General features: G+C 45.8%; 2 protein-coding genes across 4 annotated transcripts in view; both read left to right on the top strand.

Moving 5' to 3' along the window:
- Positions 1-18,365, top strand: part of CRTC3 (CREB regulated transcription coactivator 3) — a 98,047-nt gene that overhangs the window by 56,008 nt on the left and 23,674 nt on the right. For all 3 annotated transcript variants that reach the window (XM_061158763.1, XM_061158762.1, XM_061158764.1), the window contains exons 4-7: positions 6,393-6,454; positions 8,523-8,585; positions 10,664-10,764; positions 18,103-18,138. In XM_061158763.1, coding sequence (XP_061014746.1) covers positions 6,393-6,454; positions 8,523-8,585; positions 10,664-10,764; positions 18,103-18,138 — 262 coding nt within the window. The remainder of the gene's footprint in view (positions 1-6,392; positions 6,455-8,522; positions 8,586-10,663; positions 10,765-18,102; positions 18,139-18,365) is intronic.
- LOC133067813 (large ribosomal subunit protein uL23-like) lies at positions 6,626-7,187 on the top strand. Its single transcript, XM_061158765.1, has one exon. It carries the CDS (start codon positions 6,651-6,653, stop codon positions 7,125-7,127), a length of 477 nt encoding a protein of 158 aa, XP_061014748.1. The 5' UTR covers positions 6,626-6,650; the 3' UTR covers positions 7,128-7,187.

The following is an 18,365-nucleotide window of genomic DNA, read 5'->3' as shown; positions in this document are numbered from 1 at the left end:
GCGCACACCCCGAACCAGTCCTGGGGGGATGGCGAAGGCGTCCTGGAGGAAAACCTGAGGCTTGAAGCATAGGTCACATGTGAGAGGACAGTGTTTTTATTTGTTGAACAGGTATTTTCATAGAACCCCTTCTCTGCACAGGTACTGTTCTAAGCACTGGGGACTCAGCAGTGAGAGAGACAGCGGTGTCCCTGCCTTCCTGAGTGGGCGATGTCAGATGGCAAACAGGTTAAAAAAAATTATCAAAGCAAAATAATTTCAGGTGGTTGTAAGTGATAGACAGAGAGGAAGACACCCATGGAAGGAATGTCTCAGGCAGAGGGAATAGCCTGTGCAAAGTGCCAGAGAGGGAGACTTCACTATGTGTGCAGGCAACTCTGTCTCCTTTCAGGTAGTAAGTCGTAGGCTATATATAACTTGACCGTGTATCCGGGTCAACTCATGAGAGCAGTTGCAAAGCAGATCACCTCCTAAGGGGAGGAGAAGCAGGAACCAAATAAATATACAGATGAGTTAGAGTTTTTCATCAGACAGTACACGTCTGATTCACAGACCATGAGATGTCTCTCTTAAACACCTAACGGGGGTCCCAGGACTGGACATCTGCTGACTCAAAAGAGTTTTTTAGTGTAGGCCTGCCCATGAATAAACAGCGAGGTTCCTTTGAGAAATCAAGGGATCTTGAGCACCTGTGTTCAGTCCCTAAGTCATGTCCGACTCTTTGTGACCCTTCAACTACAGCCTGCCAGGCTTCCCTGTCCTTCACTTCCTCCTGGAGTTTGCTCAAACTCATGTCCATTGAGTCAGTGATGCCATCCAACCTTCTCATCCTGTGTCTCTCCCTTCTCCTCCTGCCCTCCATCCTTCCCAGCATCAGGGTCTTTTCCAGTAAGTCGGATCTTCACATCAGGTGGCCAAAGTATTGAGCTCCTAGTAAAATGTAAAAGTAGAATGATTTTATGTTGAATATATTACTATATGTAGAAAAGATGTGGAAGAGGGCTGCAGTGCCATCTTTCCTTTCATGGCCTGCATTCATTTGATTTTGTGATAATTTGCTTAAAATGGTTGCCTTTCTCACCATTCTGTTACCTCCTGAATGAAGTTTTATCATTTGAAAGGATTAATGCTGGTTTGAATCTTTGTTAGAACAAAGAGAAGATGTGTACCCAGAATTTTCTTATTCCAGCTGTTTCCTGGCTTGGGTGTTATTTTAGATTTGCAGGTACCCTGGCTTAGGAAGGAGTCGGTCCCGTGATACAGTGATTGCAAATACAATGAACACTGTTAACAGTGTGGGCAGACACAAGCAGCAGAGCTCCGGCACCAGGGCATTCCTCCTGCGGTGGGCGGCCATGGTCACAGAGAAGGCCGGCGCAGTGGGCTCTGAGCTCTGCTGTGGGCATGGGGCCACCACAGGCAGAGACCAGGGCTCTGTGCAGCTGAGCTCCGGTCCAGGCCACACTCAGGGCAGAGGCAAGGCGCTGACTGGTCCCCGACTGGGAGTCTGGGCTTGGGAACTCAGAGGAGAGCCCCTCCCGCCTTCCTGCAGCTGCTCGTGTCCTCAGCAGCCCTTCTCACTCCTCAAGGGAGCAAACATGCACCCCAGACACCATCCTGTTGAGTTTCCAAACTATTAACATAAATTTACAGCAAATGTCATATGATCTCAGACCTGAGGATCATACATAGAAGAGAAGGAGGACACACTAAAGACTCATAGAAGTGCCTTCCTCTCAAAGAGATGTGTTTTTAGGAAGAGAAAAAAAGGAATGTCTAGAAATTTTCTGATTTATATCTCCAGCAAGGTTGGAGCGTGTGTTGTGTCTGGAAAACTAGAATGAGTGGTCATGATGAGACGCCTGGAGATCCACTAAAGTTAGGAGTGGCTTTCCTCTTTGGAGCAGGCCTTGCTTTGGTTCTGTTCATACAAGAAGATGAAAATGTTAGGACACTGGTTTATAGGACAAAACTGTTTCTTCGAAGGGCACCGCCTTTTGTATTTGAGAAATGTTGGATTCTGCCTCTTCTGGAAGCTTCACAGTTTCATATTAGGGCTGTGAGAAGCCTGGCAGTTAAGAAACGTTAACCCAAAGTTTCCATATCTTACTTGATCACTAAACCCAGTTTTTACCCAACACCCATTAAAGATTTCCATCTCAAAGGGAATGCAAGTTTTTAGAGTTTTAAGGGGGAAGAGTCAGACTTCAGAATTCTACCCATTTCCCATTTGTCACTCGTGTGCTGAGGGAAACAGGAAGACATCTTTGTACACACAAGAACCAAAAAAGATCTCGTTCCCGTACCTCCATTCATGTGTGACGCGAAGATGTATTCTAGCAGGACGTCATTGGAAGCAAAAGGACAAGAGGAAGTTGAGTGATGGTGAAGACATGGTTAAGAAACTAGGAAGGAACCAAATGGTGACTGGTCTTATATATTAAATCCGGCCCTGACACCTGTCTCAGTGAGTGTGGGTTCTACTAAGCAGATCTGGAGTCCAGGAACCCTGCCAGCTCCGTGGACCACCATGGGCCGGCCCCACAGCCCCAGTAGAAAACGGGGTTCCAGAGGGGAAGAGAGAGCCTGGCGCCCCAGGCTGCTCCTGAGCCCTGCCACAGGCGCCCTTCCCGCATGGGAACAGGAAGCCAAAAGAAGAACCGGGCCATGCAGCCATGACTAGGGAGCCCAGGGAGGAGACAGGGTGGGTCTTGTGTGGGGTTTCTGAGGCTCACTGACCCCACCCAGCGTGCAGGGAAATGGGCCACAGGTGTCCTGTCTCGTCAACAGAAGGGCAGAATGTTCTTGGTGACTGAGGCCTTCCCCTCTAACGTTATCCGATCTGAGAAGGAGCAGGAGTCCCCTTGTTGGTGGACTGGGCCGGGAACGGGGAGGAAGGATTTTCCTCCATAGTGCCTCAGGGACTTGGGGAGAGAAACCAGCCCAGGGTGACTGACACTTCCACCTGAGCACCTGGGTGGAGGGCGCCCCCATTACGTGCGATGGACTGGAACATGATGAGGAGATGAGAGGCAGCATGACGAGTGGGCCTGGAGGTAGAGCTTGAGATGCTTTGGGTGGAGAAGCTGAGTAAGGCAGTGGGAAGTGCGGGCTTGGAGTTCATGAGAACTGTGGGGAGCTGGAAGTATGGATTCACGAGTTACTGGACTGTGGGTGATGGATGGAGCCAAAGGCATGGATGGGACAGGGCAGAGGAGGGGGGCTGCCTCTCAGTCTCCTCGGGTGCTCTTCCCAAAGTGACTGCACCCAGAGTCTCTCTCCAGCCTCCAACCCTACTCCCACTCTACATGGTACCCACGATACCGAGGCTGTTCTCCCCACTATGTGCTTTTGGGAGCAATGCAAGCAGATGTGGGCTGAGAGACTGTGAGGCCATAGAGACTCTGGGAACATTAGGGTAGAAGGCAGAAGAGGAAGAGCCAGAAAAGGAGCTGAAAAGGAGTGCACTGGGGATAAATCAAAAGATCCATTATAACGTGGGATTGTTTTCTGACTTAGGTTTAACTAAGGTGATGGAGGCTTCCCTGGTGGTTTAGATGGTAAAGAATCTGCCTGCAATGCAGGAGACCCAGGTTCAACCCCTGGTCAGAAATATCCCCTGGAGAAGAAAATGGCAACCTACTCCAGTATTCTTGCCTGGAGAATCTCATAGACAGAAGAGCCTGGCAGGCCACAGTCCATGGGGTCACAGAGAGTGGACACAACTGAGCGACTGTTACTCTTACTTTCTTTCAAGGTGGTAATGGAGGAGGGGCTGATCTGGCTTGTTTTCCCTGTCACCTAGGCTGCTCTTCTGTTTGTTTCCTGGCAACTCGCAGGCAGAACATAAATGTTCATTGAATTGAATGGTAAATTCTAGTTTACAAATAAGGGTATTTTTTCTGTCTGTTTAGGATGTTCTTCATGGCATATTAGTAATGTGGAGTGATTAAAGCCACCTGAACAAAGTTTTCTCAGATCTTCAGAAGAGCAAATAAACATTTTCTAAGCTTCTGTTGAATTTAGCTGTAAGCTACATGACATGGCAGTAAAGCAGACAGTATAGTGCCCGCCTGCAATGCAGGAGGCCTGGGTTCGAGCCCTAGGTTGGGAAGACCCCCTGGAGAAGGAAAGGACAACCCACTCCGGTATTCTTGCCTGGAGAATCCCACGCACAGGAGAGCCTGGTGGGCTACAATCCATGGAGTCACAGAGTCAGACATGACTGAGTGACTCACTCACTCACACACACACACACACACACTGACATGAGTAGGCTTCCCTGGTGGCTTAGTGGTAAAGAATCTGCCTGCCAATGCAGCAGACATGTACCAATCCCTGGTCCAGGAAGATCCCCTGGAAAAGGAAATGGCATCCCACTCTAGCATTGTTGCCTGGAAAATCCCATGGACAGAGGAGCCTGGCGGGCCACAGTTCACGGGGTCACAGCGCTGGATACGACTTAGTGACTAAACAACAGCAACAACTGCCATGAGTGATTACTAACATGAGGGCATCTCTTGATGCCAATAGGTGTTGGGTTTTTGAATATCCATTAAGTGAGATGTGAATGGTGAGAATTGGGAGAGCTCAGAGGTCACATCTTTTAACTTTTGATGCCTCAGCCCCGTCATATTAAAATTTCAGAAACTCACCATGTTTCCACGTGGTTGATATACATCAGAAAGGCTAACATGCTGACCGACTCCTCAACATTGAAATGATCTATGTTTGATCATTGTACTACTATTACACCACTGTGTTCTAATTTGTTTACAGGTTCTAGATAAGTGGACTTAATGACTTTAAAAGTGGCAGTGTCCTGAGAGAAGTGGTAAATTTCTGCTTCAGAATTAAGCATTTCTGGACAGAGGTTCATTAAAATCTGCTGAAAAGAGAAAGGCCCAGTGCCTTCTCCCTCGTGGTTCTGCCAGTTAAGATACTGCCATTTCTCCTCTCAGAGGCATTCTGGTTTCTTCTTCACCTTTTCCTCTTCTGTCTCCTACTGTCGTCCATTCCAACCTGTACTTTGCATGCATGCATTTGTACTAAGTCACTGCAGTTGTGTCTAACTCTTTGCAACCCAGTGGACTGTAGCCCATCGGGCTCCTCTTGCTCCAGGCAAGAATACTGGAGTGGGTTGCCATGCCCTCCTCCTGGAGATCTTCCAGACTCAGGGATCCAACCCACACCTCTTATGTCTCCTGCATAGCCTAGTAGTTAATGTTGAAGAAGCGTCTGGTCTCTCTTCTGAAAGCACCTCTGTTTTATTGCATTGACTAAGATTCAGATTAAGAAAGAAGGTAAGTAGACATGACCACACTAGTACACAGGAAGTGAAACTTGTGATCATAGTGGTTCTGGCAGAGGAAACATTTCGTTAAGAGTTCATCAGTGTCCATATTTTACTAATGCCAGGTTCTGCCTGCATGATAGTTCCTTTTCCATCAAGGCCCCTGTTTCCTCCTGAACCTTAGACGGTGGCTTCTTTTACACAGAATCACTGAAGATCACAGGAGAATAATATGACTTAGAATGTTTTGAGAAGGTATTCTATGAGTATAATTAATTAAATTAACCAAATGGCTCTATTGTACTCAGCACATATAGTGTAGCATCCCATCTGTTTTTCCCTGTTTCCATTTCATCTGGAATGTGTTCTAAGGCAGGCTAGACCCAGTGAAGAATACAGAATCCATAAAACGGGGCCCCTGACCACCTAAGGAAGTTCACATTTCTCCGCAAACCTAATGTAGCTCTCTTTGGGTTGTAAGAAACAGGAACCCTCAACTTGAAGAAAAAGGAAATTTATTGGCTTATGTTACTAGAAGCCCAGGGGGCTGGATCCAGGGGTCCGTACAACAGCACTGAGACTCAGTATCTGGGGGCTGCCACCTCTACCTTCACCTCCAGGGAGAGAAACACAGGCCCACATGGTCCCCAAGCTCACCACCTCAGCTGGGGGCGGTCCTTCCTTCCCGTGTTTGTATCATGAGCCCATCCCTGAACTAGTTACAGGGGGTTAAGTGACCTTGAATGGAAATCCTGGATGTGGGTACATTCTGTGGGACAGGGAGGCCTATACAGAGTGACAGCCAAACCAGGTTTCGGGTAGGGGTGCAGGCAGTTCTTGACAGTAAAAGAGGTTGGGCACGCAAAAAAGAAAAAAAGATAACACCCCATATGAATCATGCAAAGATGGTGCTGGTTAAGAGATAGAGGAATGGACTTTTCCAGAGGAAGTTGATAAGCCAAAGTAGGAGGAAGAGCTGTCGGGTATAGAGATAAAGATAAAAACTGAAAACTCAGCAGTTGAACTCCACAGGACTCCAGCCTCTTAGTTCTGCCTCAGCTTCCCCTTCATATGAGTTTTCCTTGATTGAAATTTCTACTTCGATGGTAGTGCGCTTGGAGCAAATTACTCCTCACAGCCCCTGGATGAGAGTTGGCCCAGGTAAGCAAGTCATGTTTTCAAAGATATGGTGGGCATGCGCTGTGCTTAGACAGTCTCACTTTATTTTACCCACCTCAGATGTCATTTTAGAAATTTCTAATCTAAAGCACAGACTCTTGTTTTCTCTTATAAAACTTAAGTCTGTCCACATATGAAAGTCTAAAATTAAAAGTTATTTAAATCAGAAACCCTTTTCATGAAGATCGCGCCGAAGGCGAAGAAGGAAGCCCCTGCCCCTCCTAAAGCTGAAGCCAAAGCAAAGGCTTTGAAGGCCAAGAAAGCAGTGTTGAAAGGTGTCCACAGCCACAAGAAAAAGAAGATCCGGACGTCACCCACCTTCCGGCGGCCCAAAACATTGCGGCTCAGGAGGCAGCCCAAATATCCTCGGAAGAGCGCCCCTAGGAGAAACAAACTTGACCACTATGCCATCATCAAATTCCCCCTCACCACCGAGTCAGCCATGAAGAAAATAGAAGACAACAACACACTGGTATTCATTGTGGATGTCAAGGCCAACAAGCACCAAATTAAACAGGCTGTGAAGAAGCTCTATGACATTGACGTGGCTAAGGTCAAGACCCTGATCAGGCCTGATGGAGAGAAGAAGGCGTATGTTCGACTGGCTCCTGACTATGATGCTTTGGATGTTGCCAACAAAATTGGGATCATCTAAACTGAGTCCAGCTGGCTAATTCCAAATATAAAAGTTTTCACTATGAAAAAAAAAAAAAGTTATTTAAATCAATCTGGATCTTCATTTTAAAGACCAAATAGAAACACATTCAGAATACATTGACCAACATGATAGTCTGATTTGGTGTTATTATATTTAAATATATAAAGGTGTCATGGTAAGCTACTGAAAGAAACAGAGGCGATAGTAAGCTCCTAAAACTGTTATTTGCATAGTGGATTTGCTTTAGGGTCTCTTTGAGTATTTTTATATGTAGAGAATATATACCAAAAAATTGAGTATTTTTGGAATAGTACTGAAGGTGACAGAATGTAGAGTTAACTGAAAAGATTGTTACATCCAGTGGATGCATGATATCATTTTCAGATCACCTGGTCAGATTTAAGAGGCATTTGAAATGGACATGTTGAAAATTTTAGCTTCCTGGATTGAAGTCCATTCTCCATCTATTCTTGGGGCAAATACTGACAGCACTTACTGTGGATAATGTAGTCAGGACCTGGGAAAGGCAGGTATGAAGAGGGATAACAGCAGGCCCCTGCCTCAAGTAGGTTTTCAGCAATCCTTAAGAATCCTGGGATCCATGATTGTAGAATAAACACAGTATCTTATTTTAAATCATTAAAGCATTAGGCACTCCGTCGTGTCCAACTCTCTGCAACCCCATGGACTGTAGCCCACCAGGCTCCTCTGTCCTTGGGAATTCTCCAGGCAAGGATACTGGAGTGGGTAGCCATTCCCTTCTCCAGGGGATCTTCCTGACCCAGGGATCGATCCTGGGTCTCCCTCACTGCAAGCAGATTCTTTAATTAAATCATAAAAAGATATGTCCAATTTGAGATTGTAAAAAAATTGTATTTAAGAGAAAAGTGTTTTATGCTTTCTGGAGCATGAGGATTAGTTAGATTAATATTTTCATACACTGGATTACTGTAGCAGTTATGTTCCTCTTTATGGACCTCTGTAGAGGAGTGCAGCATTTCTGTATCAGGATTTGCCAGGCATCCCCTATGCACACACTCGGGGTATGTGATGAGGGGTAGTTTTTCACATATCTGGAATAAGACCTCACATCCCCAGAGAGGAGTTGGTCATGGATCTGAAATATTTTGAAAGGCATTCAAAAGTGCTTGTTGGCCCTTTAAAAAAAAAAAGACCAAAAACCTCCTTCCATGCCCAGCTGGCTCATTTGCTTGCCCTATTCACACGAATTTCTGATAGTTTTTATCATAGAAGTCAGAAATCACAGGACCCGGAGAGATAGCTGTGCAGCTGCGTGAGTAGAAGGGCCGGTTCTCAAACCCAGGCCTGAGGTTTCCCTTGCTCCTTGTGGACTGAACTTCTTTTCTTTTTATGTTATTCTGGTTTTTAAAGGCAGCAGCCTCCTTGGAAGGAAGAGAAGCACCCTGGGTTCAGGCTGACATCTGCACTCAACAGGTACATAGCTTGTTTTCTAGTAGAAATAAACTTTAAAGAAGGCAAATCACCTTGATGGTCCTGCTGCTTTTTAATCTATCATCTGTTTGCCAGAGTACTCTTATATTCTGTTGTTTATACTAAGTGTTGTGTTTGTACTAAGTGTTAAAAAAAAAGCAACCTGAATCTCCCACCATGTAGTGAACATCTGCTCAGGACAATGTAGCTGTGAGAACATGAAGTCTGAGTGAATGACAGTTTGCCTCCCACTCTGTGTCCTTGAGCAAGTTGCACAGCTTCTCTGTGTCTCAGTTTACTTAGCTGGAAAAAGGAAGATAGCAATACCTACATCAAGGGATGGTTGCAAGGATTAAATAAGATACATAAGAAACACAAAGAAACATTAGTATTCAATAACTGTATTAAACCATCACTTCAAGCCTGACCCCAGTGTTTAGGTCATTTTGTTTAATCCTGATCACATTCTACAAGAATGAGTATGACTTTCTGTTCTAAGAAGTTACAAATGACTTGTCCAAGGTCACTTAGCTTGTGACCTTGTGATGTGATGGAACTGGGATAAAAAAAAAAAAAATTTAGTGCAAAATTTTAACATACACAAAAGGGAAAAGCGTTACAAGAATTCCGTGTGCCCATCTTTTAGCTTCTATGTCTACCCTTACCCCCTGCCCTTCCCACCCTCATCCCACCACCAGCCAGATAGAGTATTTCACCTGCAAGTGTCTCTAACAGTATAAGGCTGATAAGAGCCTTTAAAAAACAACAACAACATAACCGCAATGCCATTATTCTACTTAACAAAATTGACAATAATTCCTAATATTATCGAATACCCAGTCTGTATTCACATTTCCCCAGTTGTGTCTCTGCATTTGATTGATATTCTCTTGAGTCTCTTTGAATCTGAACCCAAGGCTCCCCGGTCCCAGAGTCCTTGCTCTTGCTGCTGCTTCCTCCTGGTTCTGAGCTGCCTGTCCCTTGTGTAAACCCAACCCAGCCATGGCACACAGTCCAGCCACGGAGCTCAGTGGCTGCAGAAGGCCATCACCTGAAACAGCCCACAGAGAAGCATTTTAGGCTAATTCGAAGCCTCCCACAAGTTCTTTTTTGGCAGTTTGACCCTTGATGAGACAAGTAAATAATATCTCTTGGAGTCAAAGCTGCATGTAAACTGCAACTGTCTGGGAGAATTTCAGAAATTTGCTATAGTTCAACAGTTCCACCAATTTTTGTCTTAACGATTCTGTCACAGTCTTAAAAACCATTGAGGCCCTCAAACAGTGTTTGTTCATGTGGGTATATTTGTTTGTATTTAGGTATTGATATTGGAAATTAAATTGAGAGATTTATAGAAGATACTTATTAATATACTTAGAAATAGCAGTAATAAACTCATGTCAATGTAAATAATATTTTTTAAGCACAGTTGTATTTTCTGAAACAAACTAAATCACTGAGAAGAGAGGCGTTGTCCCTTTTATGTATCTCTTGACGATAGCTTGATCCTCTGCTTGTGCATTCAGTCTGCATTGACATTGCATGTCACAAGGCTCTGGAAAACTACTGTGCTCATGAGGGTGAGAGTGAAAGGGCAGAGAACATGTTAGGGTTATTCTGAAAGTCGTCCTGACCTTGCATTCTCCCTGGAAGGGCTGGAAAGCCACTGCTTTGATGATCCTTCCTGGAGGAGGAATTATTCACAGATGGAGAGGATCTAGCCCAGCTGCAGAGAATATATTGGCCACAGCCATCTTCTGAATTGTGAGGAAAGATGGAACGTTTCTTAAAGAAAGCCATGAGTCTGGTGTCTTCCTTGTTAAACCATATCATTACACCACTAGCTTCAAAGTGTGAGATCTCACAAGTACAAATTGCTGTTTTCTGGGTGTGGGTCATCCTCAGAGGCTGATGTTGTAAGGGACTGCAGGTACGTCCAAACCCCTCATTTTATGGATGATTGTAAATCGGTTATTCTTGCTTTCTCTCCCGTTGGTAATTTTCAGGAAAGAATATTGCATTTTCACTAAGGAAAAAATGGATTTTTCAGCCAGACTCTCTCTCTCCCCCCTCCCCCTTAGGACCAATTCCGACTCTGCTCTTCACACCAGTGCTCTGAGTACCAAGCCCCAGGACCCCTATGGAGGAGGGGGCCAGTCGGCCTGGCCTGCCTCATATGTGGGTAAGACACGTAGGCTGGATGCCAATCACTTCTGTGCCGTCTTGTTCTGTCCTTGGGGAGCGGGGGGAGAGAAAAGCTTAAACCGTGTGCCTTTCCCTGGCTCGTCTTCCACAGGGAACAACTCTTGGCTGGGGAGGTGTGTGTGCACTCATGATGAGGTGAGCGTGGACCTTCCCTCCCGCCTCTTCCTCTGCAGGTTCTCCTTGGCGTCTCTTGGCCCTCAGACTTTCTGTCCTCCACACTCTCCCATTTTAAGGTCCTCATCAGTTTTACAGAGACTCATGGCAACTTTCTAATTGGTCTCATTACTTGCAATCTCCTGTCTTTCCAGTCCAGGCTTAGGTCGGGTTCTCTGAAAGCCCTTTTTCCACCCAGGATCTGGACACGCTGAGAAATAACAGCAGAAGGGACAGGGAAGTGGATGCCGCCTTTCCTCCTGATAGAGGAAGTGGCTTCTCCCTAGGGGGCCATGTCTGTTCAGACCAAACCCCAGAGGGATGCTGACTCCCCCAGTGGCCTGCAGCCCTGGGCCAGGGCGGCCCCCACGGCTGGAGCCCTGAGGTCTGGCTGCAGGCAGGGCCAGCCCCGGGGCCAGAGGAGTGGGAGCTTACCTGTTGCCCACTTTGCTGCAGGTCCTTGTCCCACCTCCCCAGGGTGACCAGGAGTGGGGAAAGAGTCATGCCACCTGCTTCCAGAACAGCCCAAATCTGATCAGAATCCAGTCACAGTGCCACTCCCCCACCTCTAGGAGAGAATCTAAATCTCCCAGTTTGGAATGATACGGACCCCAGGATCAGGTGGCCTGTGTCCCCCTTGCTCCCTCTTCTCCTTACTCACCAACCCTTCCCCCGCCACCCCCACCAAGTCTGTGAACTACTTTGGGTTCCAGAACTGCTTCATCCTGTTCCCATCTCTTCCTCTCTTAACTCACTCCTGACTCACCCGGCCAGCACCCTCATCTTTGTCCTTATGTCTGCAGAGCCATCCTTACCCTTTCTCCCCTTGCCAGCCCAGAACCCGCCATGTCCTTCCAAAATCCTGGAGCGCCTCTCTGTAGATGGCTATTGTGCCACTGACTGCCTTTCCCATGGGTGTGTGTCTCCTCTTCTGCTCCAAGTAGACTGCTCTTTTAAAAAAAAAAAATTTAATTTTTATTTTAAATAGGAAAGCATTTCTAGCGCTACAGGCATCAACGTATTTAAAAGGCATCAAAATTTGGTGCATAGCAACTCTGGATCATAGAGATTTTTATTCTTGAGGGCAGCAGAGCAACCCCCGCAAAGGGTCTTGCAGGGGAAGCTCTTACAAGAACCCCACGTGAAGCAACTATGTGCGGGGCTGCTCCCAGTAGGTTTCCTACGGTCAGTGTGTTAATGGTCTTACTTTCCACACAGAGTCAGGCACGGAGGAGCCCTCAGTGATGGGGAGTGAGGAGGAATTACTTGGTGGCTTATGCATACAGAGCACACTCTAATCGCTGACTCTAAGCTGCACCTGAATCACGTTTGGTTCAGTAAGATGCTGTCCAAGCCTGCCTTTCTGGGGTTTATAATCTAGCAGGAACAGTGGTCCTGAAATAGCCACTCCGTGCGCCCACTGACCATTGTCCACACACAGGGCTGTGTGTTTGGTCTGGAAACAGGGGAATAAATACATCTTTGGCCAAGATAATACTAGCCTTTCTAGTTTCCTTTACTTTTTAGATAGTTTAAAGCCTGAGTAGTCCCTCTTCCTTCTAAGGAATCCATCCTGGGTCTTATTTCCTTGCATACAGTAGGGATGGGGTTTAATCATTCTGGTATGTGTTGTGATAATGCTGTATTTGTTCCCTTGATGCAGTTCAGAGATGCTCCATTTACCCAAGCAGTTTGTCAATATGAGCTGTTTGAGGACAGGATGGGGCCGTCGAGCTCTGTGTGCACACGTGGGGCTGTGAGGGTGAAGCTGGCAGTTGTGTTGAAACTGGATGTGGTTCCACCACTCACCACTTAGAGGAGCAGGATCTGTGGGAAGTCGGAGTGGTTTAGCTTCCACGTAGGTAGTTATCAGTAGTGCGTAGGAATATATAAGCCTATGGACGTCCCTGGTGGTCCAGTGGTTAAGACTCCACACTTCCAATGCAGGGGGTATAGGTTCAATCCCTGGTCGGAGAACTAAGATCCCACATGCCCACTGCATGGCATGGGCAAAAAAAGCAAAATGTGTGCTTAGGGCTTGCCCAATGGCTCAGCAGTAAAGAATTCGTCTGCGATGCAGAGATACAGGAGGTGTGGGCTTGATCCCTGGGTCAGAAACATCCCCTGGAGGAGGAAGTGGCGACCCACTCCAGTATTCTTGCCTGGGATATCCCATGGACAGAGGAGCCTGGCAGGCTACATGTCTGCCACATGGCATGGTCAAAAAAAGGGGGGGGGGGTGCGTGAATATATAAGCCTAAAAAAGCTGCAGCAAGGTCTTAGTCTCCCTGGATTGGGAGGGAACCAGACTGATAGACTTCAATCTGGAATTCCCAAGAAAGAGCTGCCTTTCTATTAATCTCAAAAATATATAAGCAACTCCTGCAGCTCAATTCCAGAAAAATAAATGACCCAATCAAAAAATGGGCCAAAGAACTAAACAGACATTTCTCCAAAGAAGACATACAGATGGCTAACAAACACATGAAAAGATGCTCAACATCACTCATTATCAGAGAAATGCAAATCAAAACCACAATGAGGTACCATTACACGCCAGTCAGGATGGCTGCTATCCAAAAGTCTACAAGCAGCTGGGGCCCACTTGGCCTCCAGGTGGAGGGAGCAGCGGGTCAACCAGCCAGCCGGGGCCCACTTGGGCTCTGAGTGGAAAAAAAGAGAAAAGAAAGAAAAAAAAAAAGTCTACAAGCAATAAATACTGGAGAGGGTGTGGAGAAAAGGGAACCCTCTTACACTGTTGGTGGGAATGCAAACTAATACAGCCACTATGGAGAACAGTGTGAAGATTCCTTAAAAAACTGGAATTAGAACTGCCATATGACCCAGAAATCCCACTCCTCGGCATACACAGTGAGGAAACCAGACCTGAAAGAGACACATGCACCCCAATGTTCATCGCAGCACTGTTTATAATAGCCAGGACATGGAAGCAACCTAGATGCCCATCAGCAGATGAATGGATAAGAAAGCTGTGGTACATATACACAATGGAATATTACTCAGCCATTAAAAAGAATACAGTTGAATCAGTTCTAATGAGATGGACGAAACTGGACCCCATTATACAGAGTGAAGTAAGCCAGAAAGATAAACACCAATACAGTATACTAATGCATATATATGGAATTTAGAAAGGTGGTAACAATAACTCTATATGCAAGACAGAAAAAGAGACACAGATGTATAGAACAGACTTTTGGACTCTATGGGAGAAGGCGAGAGTGGGATGATCTGAGAGAACAGCATCGAAACATGTATACCATCAAGTGTGAAACAGATCGCCAGTCCAGGTTGGATGCACGAGACAAGTGCTCGGGGCTGGTACTCTGGGATGACCCAGAGGGATGGGATGGGGAGGGAGGTGGGAGGGGGGTTCAGGATGGGAGACACATGTAAATCCATGGCTGATTCATGTCAATGTATGGCAAAAACCACTACAATATTGTAAAGTAATTAGCCTCCAACTAATAAAAATACATGAAACACACACACGCACACACACACACAAGGAAAGAGCTGCCTTTCTGCCTCTGCCATTCCTGCATTCGTGTTGCCCCCTGTTTAAAGTCTGTGCTTCTATAGAAAGGGCTAAAGGCCTAGAGAGAACAAGGAAATCCTAAGTAACAAGACTTTGAGGCCTGCATGCAGAGAGGAAGAAAAATAGCTAAAGCAAGTGATTAATCAAGTGAAGTATTTACCCTGAGTGATGTTGCCTGCAAGGGAAGAGGTGAGAAGTGTCAGAAGGCCTGAGTGAGGACAAATAAGAAAAGCAACAGAGTGTCAGTGTTGATCCTAGCCGAAAGCAGAAGAAAGAAGGAAAGCCTGGAGCAGAGTCCCAGGGTCCCTACTTTTCACATCAGCAGCTTCGAGCCCGTCGTGTTTGTACCCTGGTATCTGACAACTGTGGAAGGCAGGCCGACCTCCAGCCTGGATGTCTGAACCATGTCCCTGCTTCAGTTGCCTTGGAAGTACAGCAGAAGTCAGAAACACATCCAAATATGGCTGTGTTTACATGGGAAAGCCAGTGTGTTTAAAATATTATTCAAGTCTCCAAGGATAGGAATTATTTCTGGAGAATTCTATCTGTTGGTGGGAGCTATTTTAAATAGTTTCTTGTCTTTTCCCCTCTCCTCCTGTCATTCATGAAAGTTTCTCATTTGCTTTCCTTTCAGACTTTTAAAAATATCGACTAGCTTTGCAAAAAGGTATTTCTTATTATAGGAGCGACCAAATAAAGTAAAGATTTAAAAAGTGATGGGAAAAATTATAATTGAAGCTGGGAATTAGACTCCACAAGCAGAAAGCAATAACTGCCTTTTCCCTGGGAATCTTTCCTGAGCAGAGTGATGTAGCCTCAATTAATGTTCCCACTATTTTTTTTGGTTCTGAGCAGATCATAAGGGAGCATCTGCTGACAGCTTAACTACATGAGCAGAAAGCTGTGATACATTCATGAGCAAAAGTTTGTGTACCAAGAAGACACAGTCATTAGGCTGATACATGGTTAGTAATTCTCACAATGGTTATTCGATTTGCATGACAGGCATCCATGGTGAGGAGTTGATTGAAATAAGAGAAATAAACTTTTATGCAACCAAGCAAGATTTTTATAATTTCTCTCTTTTTGTGTAACTATCCAGAATTTATCAAGAAAATGTTGATCATTTCCCTGGCAGCATGTGCAGTTCAATTATCATTTGACACTCACATGCATGCGCGTGCACACACACACACACACGCGCACACACACACACGCACACACACATACCCCCCAAATGGGTAAGCCTGATGGCACTCTGTGACACTTGCCCATTGCCCTGTAGTCTAGGACTGTGCCTAACCCCTCTCTGCTCATCACTAGTAAGTGGAGGAAGGGGCCAGGGTGGTCCTTGCACTTTCCAGTAGCAGTCTAGGGCTAAGGGCAGAGCAAGGCATGATGCTTGTCTTCTTAGCACCCAGAGCTGTAGAGGCTGAGTCTCACCAGCTTTAAGAAACACAGCCCTGAGCTCCTTCCCAAGGAAGGAGATCTGCCTTGGACCCCAGTGATCTTACCACAGGTAATACTATACCTTTGACCAGCACCATGAAGGCTTAAAATGCAAATAACCCTGAAAGAAATGAGCCTGTTGGAGAAGGAAATGGCACCCCACTCCAGTATAGTCTTGCCTGGGAAATCCCATGGACAGAGGAGCCTGGCGGGCTATATATTCCATGGAGTCGCAAAGAGTCAGACACAACTGAGTGACCAAACAAACGAGAGGTGAGCCTTGGTTGCATAGACAGGAGGAAGAGGGAGATGGCAAAGGCATCTGAGATCTAAAGAGGGAGCAAAAGTGTCACGCAGGTGACAGAGGGCCCAGAATGGAGAGGTTTCCTGAGAGACACACTCTGGTTAAGTACTCTGCCCCCTGCCTCCACCTCTGTTCAGCAGATCCAGGCTGTGCTGGGAGGTGTTTTAGATTCGTCAGGCGTGAGGGTGGGGAGAGGGAAGGCGATCTCAGTAACGTTTAGGAGTCAGCCCTCGGTGGCTCCTAGTCCGCAGGTTTCTTGGAGCACACATGAGCCTTGGTTGTGGCTGTTTGTCCCCTGCAGGGCTGATCCGTGTTTCCTCTGCTTCTGGATACCCACTCACAACTCGTTCCCTTTTATTTTTATCCCTTTATTTATAGTTGTATCATCTGATATTTTTTATCCAGTAGTAAAAATCCAGGCTTGGATATGTTGGGAAAAAATTGTACAACGTGAGAGCTGCGAGTTAAGTTTTATTTGGGCAAAATGAGGACTGCAGCCGGGAGATGGCATTTCAGATAGCTTTGAGAGACTGCTCTGAGGAGGTGACAGAAGGAGCCAGGATATATAGGAGTTTTGCAACAAAGGGCAGGTTGTCTGAACATCAAAAGATTGTGGTTAATTAAAGAAAACCAGATAACTCAGGTTAAGGAACGTAGTGCTTTTCTGTGTATAGGAAGATGCAAGAGCCTGGACTCACTGAAATCCTTCCTTTCATATGCATCTCAGCTATCTGGGGCCAGTATCCTGTGTTTTCACATCTCAAATTTCCTCAGGGCTCACCATGGGGAGTGGCTGTAGTCTGATGGCTGGTAAACGGCAGGTATTTTTTCCTTCCTGAGTTCCCTGGAGGCTGCAATAGCTGGTGACTGTGACAGCCTTTGTTTACTGATATGGCAGGAAACATTCCATTTCTCACATATTTTGGTTATATATTAACTTGGTGCTAACACATCGGTTATTGCCATCATCATCCTTCTAGTTACCGAAACTCTGAACCAGGAGTTAATTGTCTTTAATTACTCTCATTCCCACACCCCTCACACCCATTGAGTAGCCAAGTCCTGTTCATTCCACGCCTGTGTGTATCTCAAATCTGCCACCTCTTTTCTGTCCTCGCTACCAACAAATACCCCACTTATTTCCTTCTTGCCTGGACTGTTAAGGAGGTTTTTCACTTAGTCTTCCTGCCTTCAGACTTTCTCCTTTCAATCTACCTTACATTCCGCTGCAAAAACAATCTCCCCAAAACAGAGGGGATACATGTATGTGTATAGGCTTCCCAGCTGGCTCAGTGGTAAAGAACCCACCTGCCAATGCAGGAGCTGCAGGAGACGTGGGTTCAATCCCTGGATTGGGAAGCTCCCCTGGAGGAGGAAATGGCAACCCACTCCAGTGTTCTTGCCTGGGAAACCCCACGGACAGAGGATCCTGGCGGGCTACAGTCCATGGGGTCACAGAGAATCAGACCCAACTGTGCAACTAACACTTTGTGCCGTTTTACTGCACTCTCTATATTACTTCTTTCTTTTCTTTGTGATTTGGTTAGAGGTTCTCAGACTTTGTAAACTGTTCTTCTTTCAGGACAGAGGCAATAAAAGATTTTAAAGATGGAGATAATTTTAAAGAAAAATAAATAGACACCAACTTTAGACTTAAGTTAGCTTTATCTATTTTAAGTTTAGTATAAATGCTGATGCCCTCTGAGTGAACATCACTATACCAAAACTGCCTTGGAATTTTCAAAATTCTATTTAATTCAGAAAGACTTACTAATTCATGAATAAATAATAATTCATGAATAAATAAAGGTGGAAGCACAGCCTAACAGTGTTTTTTTCTTTCCCACTAGGTTTCTGTGATGGTGAGCATGACGTGCATGGGGAAGGTAATGAACTGATTTCACCTCCCTGTGCTGAGTGGGATGCTGACTGTAGTACACATAACCTCCTCTTAACATCTGATCTAGTTAATACTCAAGTTTTCTGGACTTCCCAAAAATGCTGACAACAGCTGAGATGCTCTATAAAATTAAGGCCAGCCCTGATCAAGACCATGAGAAGGGAAATGTGTGGTTAGATTACAAAGGCTCCTTGTCATCTGGGTCCCCATGGT

This window comes from Dama dama, chromosome 13, assembly GCF_033118175.1.
Source record: "Dama dama isolate Ldn47 chromosome 13, ASM3311817v1, whole genome shotgun sequence".
NCBI lineage: Eukaryota > Metazoa > Chordata > Mammalia > Artiodactyla > Cervidae > Dama > Dama dama.
Note: the sequence above shows the minus strand (reverse complement) of the source record. Positions and strands in the feature narration are given on the sequence as shown.